The sequence below is a fragment of the Saccopteryx bilineata genome, chromosome 2 (genome assembly GCF_036850765.1).
Source record: "Saccopteryx bilineata isolate mSacBil1 chromosome 2, mSacBil1_pri_phased_curated, whole genome shotgun sequence".
NCBI classification, from domain to species: Eukaryota; Metazoa; Chordata; class Mammalia; order Chiroptera; family Emballonuridae; genus Saccopteryx; species Saccopteryx bilineata.
Window position 1 is genome coordinate 50,631,819 of NC_089491.1, and position 12,018 is coordinate 50,643,836.

General features: G+C 40.2%; 1 protein-coding gene across 1 annotated transcript in view; it reads left to right on the plus strand.

Annotated features, from left to right (window-relative positions):
* Positions 1 to 12,018, plus strand: part of LOC136324327 (guanine nucleotide-binding protein G(q) subunit alpha) — a 314,246-nt gene that overhangs the window by 211,374 nt on the left and 90,854 nt on the right. Inside the window, exon 3 of the mRNA XM_066257045.1 lies at positions 9,207 to 9,361. Coding sequence (XP_066113142.1) covers positions 9,207 to 9,361 — 155 coding nt within the window. The remainder of the gene's footprint in view (positions 1 to 9,206; positions 9,362 to 12,018) is intronic.

A 12,018-nucleotide genomic window follows, 5' to 3' on the forward strand; every position in this document is an offset into this window, starting at 1 on the left:
GTCCCAGGTAACTAACATTCCTCAAATATTCTTTGAAGGCAACCATATAGGCATACCTAATTTATTTTGAATCTTTATGAATATGCATATCTGTAAAAGAGTCTCCTTTTCTAATTTCCTTATCACTGTGGCTTTGTATAAGTTCTTTGAAAATAAATTTTTATAGTATTTATTATACATATTTATATCTTATGATAGCATCATCATAATTATGAAGGTAATGAGTAACATTTCAAAGAGTACAACATTTTATATTGTGTCCCAAGGTTTTATAGAGCTGAGGGCAAGAGTGTATGTAATGGAGCGGTGTGTTTACATCAGTCAGTAGACTCCAGAACTGTTTGCCATTCTGCATCAGGCATTGGACCCACATGTTATTTTTTTTTCCCCACATGTTATTGATACTGGGCTTTATGACATGGCAGACGCACATGAAGAAGGAAAATGATAAGCAAAGAATTAAATAGGAGAATATTTTACATGGAGAATTATAGTGGTAGGGCCAAAAAAAAAAGAGATTGATTTATTTAGAAGAAAATGGAGTATTTTAAACAAACAAACAAAAAATGGACTATTTCTTTCTCCCAAGAAGGAATCCATTGTGTGTTATAATAAGCAAAAGTAGCCAAAAGTGGAGCAAAGGGAGAAATATATTTTCCACAGATGTTTTTTGGGAAAGGCGGTATGCCTATAGTCATTGATTGCCTTGGCAAATACCATAATAGAGATTAAAAATAAAAATCTAATGATGGAAGAACAAATTTAATAATGAGATAATAAATCTGTTTGTAAGATCATAATAAACATAGAATAATATGTGATAGTTTGGTGAACTTCCTTATCTAATATTTTGCTCTCTTCAACTTTTTTTAGAGTTTTTGTGTTGACATGGTTTCAATGTCCCACTCAATATAACACCCTCTACACACTGCTCATGCCCTGCCCGTGTCCCACGCAGTCTCTTTCTACCCCTTTCTCCCCTTTGCACCTTTCCCCCTACTTTCACCTTCCCCAGAACATTTTATTTAACATAAATTCTCAGCTTTATCAGTTTCTGGTGTTTTGCCTGACACATGGTAGATAAATATTTGTTGAAATAATTAATACTTATTAATGGTAATTTTGAGGTAACTCACAATTTCATAACATAATATTGTTTTAAGCATTTTACTCACAACTCTTTTTATTTTCCTAACAGCCCTACAATACATAATTTCCCCCATTTTATAGATGAGGAAGCTGAGGTTCAGGAAGGTTGACTGACCTGCCTAAGGGCACAGGGCTGGAGTGTGACCGAGTTATGATTGAAACCTCAAACTCTTATTCAGTCTTCCTCCTCTCTTCTCTGGTTCTCTGGATTTCTCATGGAGAGATTCAATGGTCCCCTTCTGATACCTGGGTCATGAGGGACATGAGGGCTTAGGAAAAGGGTATTAGCAGATCCCTAGCTCTGAAAGATTCCAAATGCAGGATATACAATCTTCATCACGGATTCCAAAACGCTGTGTCAGGTAGTAATTTGTAGTTTTGCTGAGCCACGAGTTGAATTATAAGTGTGGAGAGACTATTCCGGGGGAATGAATCACTTGCTATGTGAATCCAGTCAGCAGCAGCTCAGTGGGACCTTGCTGTTTGTCATTTATGCAGTAATGCTCATTAAAAAAATGCATCAACTGTCGCTCTGTGTGTAATGCATTTTAATGAAGATCAGCTGTTCAAATTGTGAAGAAATTAGAGACGGTGAGGTGATCTAAGAAAGGACAGTTCTTATCTAAGTTTTCTGTAGCAAATTTTATGCTAAGAAGTGCTTGTAAATGTGAGGAGTCGGAGATCCCATATCCAGTATGACCTCTAGAATGTTATTTTCCCTTTGAGCACATTTAGGTTTGGGTGCCTTGCCAAGGTCTCAAAAACTAATAGCTGTGTACACCATGGCTTATGTTTTCTGTGTTGTTTTCCTTTTGTTTTTTAAACAACTAGTAGCTTTAGGTGTTAGGCTCTGTCTTTAAATGTTGAGCATGCATTCTGTACTTGAACTCTCTATATAAGTGCTATTATTGCCCCCATCTCACAGATTAGGAAACAGAGGTTTAGAGAGGTTAAATACCTTGCCCAAGGTCATGCTCAATTTGTACAGAGTGGAGGTGGAGTTATAACACAGCAATCTGATCTCATATTCCATCATTTTATTTTGTACTTACTTTGAGCTGAAGAAAAAAAAAAAAGCTTGGTTTTTTTTTTCCAGTTTATTTAAGGGTCTGAATTTTTTTCTCTAGAATTAATGCCAAAATGAAAATAAGCACCAAGGAAAAAGAATGAGACATTGTGAGTCTTGGTTCAGAATTAAAATATCTTCAGCAGTGGTTTGGAACTTTTCTAAATTAGAGGTCTTATGTGTGTTGGGCATCCCTTCCAACAGAGCAGACCTAATGAGCTGAGTTTTTGTAGCTAAGAGCTTCAACAAATGTGGAAGTTACCATTTGCTTTTCTACTTCTGGAGTATAGGAACTGGAATAGGTGTGACATTCCAGCCTAAAGCCACCATGAGGTGTTAATGAGTTTTTGAAAATCTTTCCAAAGTGACTATAAGATCCTATTTGTTTCATCTGAAGGCTTGGTCTTCTGTGGGCAGGGTAACCTACTCTGGTGGAAACACAGTTCTCCCTCCCTCTACCTAAGCAACCATGGAAACATCAGCACAGCTAAGAGTTACCTGAACTTTATGATCACTGAGTCACTAAAACAAGACGTGACCACATTGGCACATCTTGTGGTTTCTATGTGGTCTTTTCCTCGAATTCTGCCAGTCTTTAAGAGCAGCTACTGAGTTCCCTCTAATGCTTGCCACCAGCTCACAAAAAATTCTGAAAGCTAGCATTCACCATTAAATATTCCATCCTGCATGCTCAAGTCTAACTTAAAATGAAACAATTATATTTTGCATAGTGTTTATATAATTAGCTCACACCTGTTTTTGCTTTTCTCTGAACAATGTTCACAGTAAAAAGGACAGTCAATTGTAATTGATTGTTATTTATAATATTATTAGCAATTACTTCTTTTCATCATAGTTTTGTTTTTAATTGTTTACTTTCATATAATTACTTGTGATTTCTACTACTATTCACATTTGACATGTGGGCAAATAGAAAAGGGTCAAATTTATCTTTTTACTCTGGCACACTAAAAAACATTCTTTCCACATACAGAGTATGTTTTACCAAAAAAATTAAAGTATTGAACTTCCACTGGGATCATGTAATAGGCAGTTTTAAAATTCAGTGTGTATTTTATAAAATGCTGTCATACTTTATAACAACTTAGAGAACTTCAGTTGAAAGCTCTTACATAAATGCAAATTACTATTGATTATATTTGAATGTCATTTTCCAAAACAGCAAGGATGGAATTAAACAACAAAGTTTAGGAGGCAGTAAAAATGACTTAGAAACTCTGACCTGGACGAAGGCAGAGTGGTAGTCTGTGTGTAATTGAGGGCAGTATACTCTCGTGGATGCTGTAGGTTAACTTCTCAGAGTTACGGCCCAGAGCTGCTACAATTCATATTATAGCTTTCACCATGGAGGTCAATTTGAACTAACAGGTAGTACAAAACTCACTAGACCAGGGCTCTCAAACTCAACTCAGCATGTGGGCCGCAGAGCAAGATCACAGCCTTTCGGCGGGCCGCACTAGGTCTACAAAAGGCAACTGTTACGCAACGCTTTTCTCACTGCAGTTGAAAACAAAAAAAATCAGTACAACAAGCACAATCGTACATGCAGTTTACTGCGGGCCGCGAGTTTGAGACCCCTGCACTAGATCGTTTTTTCCCCCCACAGTTTAAAGGAAATGCCATTTTTATTTTGTTAAGTGAACCTTCATCAGCCTGTTTCTCCTCCTTGGAAACATTATGCATCTTCATCTCCACCTGCCAGGCAAATCCTGTCTTCTCTCTGGCACCTTGTTTGGACTCCTTTGTTCATATTGAGTTCTACTTGCTCAGTCCATATGTGGCATTACTCATGTACAGACTTAACTATGATTTTCCCTGTATCGTTAAGTACTATTGGAAATAGTGAAGTCTTATTTTAATAAATAATATGTGTGCTCAGAGAGGAACAGTGTCAAACTCCTTCATCCCCTATGCATTGTAGATGTCTTTATTGTATGTTTGTAATTATACAGTTTATGGTTAGATGGAGCTTATAATTTGCTCCAAGTGCATCATATTATGGACAAGAAAAATGAAGTTATAAAGATATAAAGTAATTTCTCCTAAGGGTTATAGCTACTGTTCGAGGTAAAGCCAGGATTAGAAGTTAGATATCCTGATTTCTAATTTAATGCAATTCCCACTTTTCCTTCCTTGCATTCTTCATTCAACAAATATTTATCAAGCCCTGGCCAGTTGGCTCAGCGGTAGAGCGTCGGCCTAGCGTGCGGAGGACCCGGGTTCGATTCCCGGCCAGGGCACACAGGAGAAGCGCCCATTTGCTTCTCCACCCCTCCGCCGCGCTTTCCTCTCTGTCTCTCTCTTCCCCTCCCGCAGCCAAGGCTCCATTGGAGCAAAGATGGCCCGGGCGCTGGGGATGGCTCTGTGGCCTCTGCCTCAGGCGCTAGAGTGGCTCTGGTCGCAACATGGCGATGCCCAGGATGGGCAGAGCATCGTCCCCTGGTGGGCAGAGCATCGCCCCATGGTGGGTGTGCCGGGTGGATCCTGGTCGGGCGCATGCGGGAGTCTGTCTGACTGTCTCTCCCTGTTTCCAGCTTCAGAAAAATGCAAAAAACAAACAAACAAACAAAAAAAAAACACACCAAATATTTATCAAGCATCTACCAGGTAGCTGGCATTCTGCTGGGCCCTGATGTTGCAGTGTTGAGCCTGTTTTGGAACTTAACACTGTGATTAGAGAAGAAGATGTTAACAAATCTCATACCAATACCAGTACAGCAGCTACTGAGATGAGTGCTGTTAAGGATTGCGTAGTGCTTTGAGGATAAGTAATGGATGAAGAGCTCCTCAGGAAATTGACTTTGACTTATGGGACTTGGCATTGTATTTATGTATTTTAAAATGCCATTAAGTCAGACAGATATTTGTTCACTTACTCTGTGTTGGGTCCCCAAAAGAAATTAGAGTCAGTAACTATAGTCCCTTCTCTCAACGTGTAGTCCTACAAGAAGGATAAGTAAAGTAAAATGTAAAAGTTTAATGGTTCAGTGGATGCAAAGATCACATTTTAGGGAAGAGGAGAAGAATCAGAGAGATGGCACACGATATAGCCCCAGAACAAAAGCTAAAGCAGGTCCAGAAAAGAAGAGGGAAACCATTACAGCTGTAAGAAAGAGCAAGCAGAGAGAGACCAACAGAGGAAATTACAGGAGTTTTCTGGCAATAGAGAGTAGTCTCATTTTACGGGAGCGGGCTCTCAACGGAAAGTTACAATACACTGTTGAGACTGTTGTCTTTATTTAAATACCCTTACAGTCAACTGAAATTAAGGATGGAAATGTAAGAACTCCCCCTTGTTCCTACTCCTGGATCACATAAGCCTGTGCTTTGTTTGCCATCTATATGGATTGCTCCCCCCATGGGAACTATGTCCAGTTCTCTCATTGCTCTATTACCTAGCATCTCAGGGGGGCCCAGTAAGCATTTAATCCTAATGGTGAAAAGTGTCTGGTGTGTTGATACTGTTTTCTCTGGCAGAAGCCAACTTCTGTAGAAACAGAAACAGAACTTCTTGCGAATTGCTTGGCTGGCCTAGTGTAGTGAGTATCAAATTCATTTTTAAATAATGCCTACACTAACCTATGTCACCATGTAGCTTCAGCCAAGTCAGAGAAAGAGTACAACCATTTGTTCCTATGGATAGTATAATAGTTTGTCTAAATATTATTGTAGGAAAGTTCTGAAATTTTGTACTCTTTAGCATGTACTAACCAGTGGCCAGCTACTGTGTTCTAGTTTCTACGGAGGGCACGGTGTTATTGGTCAAACTTATTAGGGAAGCAAAAGAAGAAGAATCTTTTCAAACGGATGCTGCAAATGAGTGGCCCTCAGTCAAACTCGGGCACAGAAATGCTTTATTTATATTTTATAGGGTTGCCAAGATTTAAATTTAGAGGTATTTCATAGAAAAAACTCCCATAGATATTTCACAAAAAATAAGAGATTTTTGGCTTTCCTTGAAAAATTGGAAGATCTGGCAACAATGGACAGGCATTCTCAGTGACAGCAATAGGTTGGAGCTAAATAGCAGGTGCCCTTTTTAATGAGTAAGTGTATTTCTCAGTGTGCCACAATCCCCATCACTCCTGTTGTATACATCCAGCCTGGTTCACTTAATTTCACGGCTTCCTGGCCCTTATGAACATCTCTTAAAGACCCCTGCTTTGCAGTGGCTGCTGCCTCTGTGGGCCTCTTCTTTTTAGCTTCCCACAGCAATTCTGTGGCCCAGCCTTATTTCTAGAGTTTCTGATTCCAAAGGTTTGAGGTGGGACTAGAGGATTTGCAGCTCTATTATATTCCCAGATGCTGCTGCTGGTGTTTGGCCCACCTTTTGAGAATCACTGATCCCACATGAGGTTAATGGGGCAGTATGTTCCCCACTGGAAATAACATTTGGAAAGATTGAGCAGTTTACCTGGGGTCAATTTACCTGGGGTTATGAGAAGCAGAGTTAGTTAGGTTCAAAATGCTTTCTTTAGAGTATATCCCACAAGAAACGATCCTGTGCCCCTAGCTGCCCTCCAAGATCCGCTGAATCCTCCAGGGAACCCTAGAATACAGATGTAATTTAGGAGTACAGCAAGGGTGATCATTGTCATGTCACAGGACACAAAGAGTTAGAGCTGGATTGTATTCTTTATTGTGTTTGGTGAGCAAGGGCAGAAAGGCATTCTGCGTACCGGCTGGGCAGGGTGGAGGAGGCCCCTACTCTCAGTGTTTTATGCTTGGAGGAGGTCCAGTTCAGCTGGCTAAAGGCAGAGAAGATAAATCCAGTACATACTCTTTGATATCAAAAGAGAAAAAAAAGAGCTAAGTGGAGCATGACTTTGGGGATTCATTGGGAAACTAGTGAGAATTGTTTTCAAAAAGTGAATCTGGTGGGGAACTATGACTGAGTTAGGCCCACCTGGAGTGGGGCTCAGGAGCAGGACCCCAAGCTGTCAGGACTGCTGGTGGTTTGACAAGGCAGAGTGCCTGGAGAGGGACTAGGTGCAGAAAGCAACTACAGGGATCTGTTTTCCAAGATTGAGGTCCAGCACGGAGCTGGGGCTTTTCTATTACTAGATCTGACTGTCAAGGTCAGAGCACAACTACCAAGAACAGTGGTTTCTTCAATCTTAACATGCTGGGCTTCTTAAAATCTTACTAAAGTCAGGATTAGTCTAATGACATAAGGGCCTTCTCACTTATGGGCTCTTTTTTTGTGTGTGTTGATATAAAAGAGTCTATACTGGATTTATCTTCTCTGCCTTTAAAGGTTGGGAACTAGGCCCGCGGGCCACATGCGGCCCCCTGAGGCCATTTATCCGGCCCTCGCAGCACTTCCGGAAGGGGCACCTCTTTCATTGGTGGTCAGTGAGAGGAGCATAGTTCCCATTGAAATACTGGTCAGTTTGTTGATTTAAATTTACTTGTTCTTTATTTTAAATATTGTATTTGTTCCCGTTTTATTTTTTACTTTAAAATAAGATATGTGCAGTGTGCATAGGGATTTGTTCATAGTTGTTTTTTTTTATAGTCCGGCCCTACAATGGTCTGAGGGACAGTGAACTGGCCCCCTGTGTAAAAAGTTTGGGGACCCCTGAACTAGACACAGCCTGACATGGATTAAATTTTGGGGGGGCATTTTTCCGAAGCTGGAAACAGGGAGGCAGTGAGACAGACTCCCGCATGCGCCCAACTGGGATCCACCCGGCATGCCCACCAAGGGGCGATGCTCTGCCCAACAGGGGGCGATGCTCTGTTGCATCCAGAGCCATTCTAGCACCTGAGGCAGAGGCCACAGAGCCATCCTCAGCGCCCGGGCCATCTTTGCTCCAGTGGAGCCTCGGCTGCGGAAGGGGAAGAGAGAGACAGAGAGGAAGGAGGGTGAAGGGGTGGAAAAGCAGATGGGCGCTTCTCCTGTGTGCTCTGGCCAGGAATCGAACCCGGGACTCCTGCACGCCAGGCCAACGCTCTACCACTGAGCCAACCGGCGAGGGCCATGGATTAAATTTATTACAATTCTTTCCACTTAAAACTCTGTGAAATTAATAAGTAGGTCATCATGTGATCATGATAGCCATTCACTAACCTAGTTCAGAAGTTTGTACTTTTGTACAAAAACAAGACTGAATAAATTATCAGCCATCGGCCTTCAGTTTCTAGGGTAATTAGTTATTATATTTGTTTATTTGCATATTCATGTGTATGTATAATTTACATACATATTACATCGTTGAAACCTATTTTAATTGGGATTGTAAAGCAACGGTATATTCTGGTTAATTTGGAGTTGACCATACAACATTTTTATTTCAATCTTATTGAAGAAAATTTTCTTTATCTCCTTACCTCTTTTTTGGTAAATGTTATATGATGAAATAACAGAGTCCTTTTCGTTTGTTGAAAAATTGAATGAGGTCTTCAATCTGATCATGTAGGTAAAGCAGATATAAAATAAAAATTATAGAAGTTGGGGTATGTGGGAATGGTTTCTGTTGTTCAAATGAAATCATTACTATTAACTGTTGTTCTTGTGGTTTTACACTCTGTGAACTGTAGAAACTAGTCCTGATTCGTTTAAGAGTCTGAGTTTCTGCTAAGACATAACACCCATGGGCTAGGTGTATCATGTGCTTAATTACAATAAACTATACAGGAGATAATTGTACCTGTCTATTTTCTCTTTAATATTAATTGCTTTAGGGTTATGATTATCACCTAAAACTAGACATCCTCATTGTTGTTATGGGAGCCAAACATTCCACTTTCCTTTGGTCAATTTTAAGTAGCCTCAAGGTTTACTCTACAGGGAAGGATTTAGGACCAGGCTCTCTCTTGGAAAAAGGAATGAAGCATTATTTTATTATAAACCAGTTTGAATATCAGTATATGAAGGAAGAGCTCAGTTGTGCTCATTGTAATGTGTGAAGCAAAGGCAACATTCAGTGATGGAAAGGAGATTAAAATTGCTATTTTTTTTTAACAGGCTCATGCACAGTTAGTTCGAGAAGTTGATGTGGAGAAGGTGTCTGCTTTTGAAAATCCATACGTAGATGCAATAAAGAGTTTATGGAATGATCCTGGAATCCAGGAATGCTATGATAGACGACGAGAATATCAATTGTCTGACTCTACCAAATAGTGAGTATTCACCCAAGAGACCCTGTGTATCTCTCTCTCCCTTACTTTCACGTGCAGGTGCTGTCCGATAACTTCTGCAGTCTGTCCTTTGTGTATAGTATCTGATTCAAACTTCAAAGTTAGGTACAGATATTAAACTTGTGCCCATCTCATAAGGAACTGGCATCATGACTTAGGGAGAGTGTTTCTTTTCCTGTTTTTTGTTTGAAAAACCAACTGAAGACTCTAGGAATCTGAATTCACCAACCCATCTCTTCTCCCAAATTGCATACCAGCAATTCTCAAATACATAACCCATTGTGATTTGAAACCTTATAACAGGAATTTCTAATATAAACTTATAACCTTATTCATGTGCTAGAAAAAACCTACACACAGTAAGAACTGCAAACAAGTATGTTTGATTGTGGCTTCTAAAACATCAGACTTTTTAGTTTCCAGTTTCCAGACACAGAGTTCTCGCTGCTTTCTTGGAGCCAAACTTACGTTGATGGATAGGTTTATCTTTGAATGGAAATTGTGTGTGAGTCTAATTTTGCATGCATGCCGAAGTTATTTTGTGAGCTGTCAATCAAAATTGTGTGCTGGGAGAGATGTGCATCCTTGAGAAATTTGTGAGTTCTCTAGATTAAATCTGGACTAACAGAAAGAAAGTAAAGATTTGGCCCTATTGGATTAGTGCAATCAATGCTGTCAGCAATCTGGATAATCAGGCGCCTGAAAAATGGATTTTTTTGTAGTATTTAGCCAGATTTCTGTCTACATTAATTACATTAACCAGCATGTGCCTCTTGTGTTGGTTCTGGGCAGACAGAAGAATGGGTGGGAAATATGCAGCTGCCTCAGGTCAGTTCATATGATGAAATGACCCTCTGGGTGAAAGCAGGACTATGGGGGGAAAAGGAGCCCCACAGGCTGACTGGCTTCACTCAGTTCATAGAAGATCCAAGAGCTGTTCAGCTTTGTTTTTCCTATAAAGTTGGTCATATTTTTTCCCTAGCTCTAAGCATTTGTATAAGATAAGTTACGATACAGGCCAGCCACAGAAATACTGCCTGGTCAAAAACAGTTCTGTTATTTTTAAAGTAATTTGAATTCCATAATTCTGGAATGTGACATAGAATGTTCCTGAGAACTGAGTCAATCACATTATATTCAATATTAACCCCTTTGTGTTCTTTACTCGTTTCTTATTTTCTTTTTCCTTCTTCACATCACTCTTCCTCTTCTCAGCCTCTTGTCTGCCATCTGACTGCCTTCCCTCCTTCCCTCCCTCCCTCTCTCCTCCCTCCTTCTTTTCCTTTCTCCTGATTACTGTATAAGATTCAGTGAGTACAGAGATGAAAAAGATGCATTCCGCCATTGTCTGTTCCGTCTTCTGCCCTTTTAATCTTTGACTAGCTTTTACTTTTGTCCCCTCTGTCCTTCTGTTTTCTTTACCATTTCAACTGTCATCTCCCTCCCCTGTTGTTGTGCTTTATCCCCCGTTCCCTGTCCCTGCTCACGTCTCCTATCTGCATGTTTACTCCTCGCCCATATCATTAACCCTGCTTTAACTCCTCTTCCCTCTCCCTCCACTGCTGTGATGTCTCTCCTAGCCCTTCCTGATGATTAAATCCTCCATTACAAAGGTGTATCTTTATAAATAAATTTTCCACCTCTCATCATTTCTCACCTTTATCTTCTTGCCTTCTTCATAAGTCTTACCTCTCCTCCTCTTCACCTGGTCTGTTCTTTACCTGCCATATATCCTTTTTCCCTATAGAGAGGTCTTGCTATTTGGAGCATCAGAACACCAGTGTCTAATAATAATGTGCTTTCCGGGGTTAGGGCTCCCCCTTAGCAAACTGCTTTACCTCCTTCTCCCTGGATAGACCTGAGAGATTCCTGTTTGCGCTTGAGGACACCTGTGCTCATTACTGGGGTTGTTTTTGATACAAGGCTCCACACCACCTGTCTGGTGACATTCCTTTGGTTTAGATTTTTGGATTTCTGGACAGGTACCCATTAGTTACTATGAAAATTGGATATTGCAACATCTACTTGCTTTAGGGTCAACAGCTTTCCCTCTAAGACAGTTTCTCCAGGCCCTGCTGGCGCTGTGATTCTGGGAAAGCCCCCATCTCAGCATTCTGGCGTGCAGTCTGCAGCCACATAAACCTGCTTGCTCTTGGAGCTCATCCCTCGTGCTGGAGCTAAAGAGGTTGGGGCACCGCGGCAGGCTGATCTAACTCCCTTCCAGTGATTATTCCTTAAACAGTTCTTTCTCCTAACAGGTATATAGAGAAATTACTTTTCTAACTTTACATCGGTGTGTGTATGTGTGTGTACATACACCTAATGCATTTTTAATCATATCTTTAGGTAGACTTAAAAAAGTAAATTATAACATGTCCTTATATCCACATTTGAGTATGCATCTCTTTAAAAAGGGGGCATTTTTCTACCTAGTGAATAATTCCATATTATGCCCAAAATAAAATTTTTTAAATTTTATTTATAAAATTAAATTAATCACAGTTCAATACCCACAGGTCATATTCAGATTTCTCACATTCTTCCAAAATGAACTTCAGAGCTGGACAATTACAAGACTACACATTGTGTCTGATTTTTATGTTCCTTACGTCTCCTTTAATCTAGGAAAGCCCTGTTTT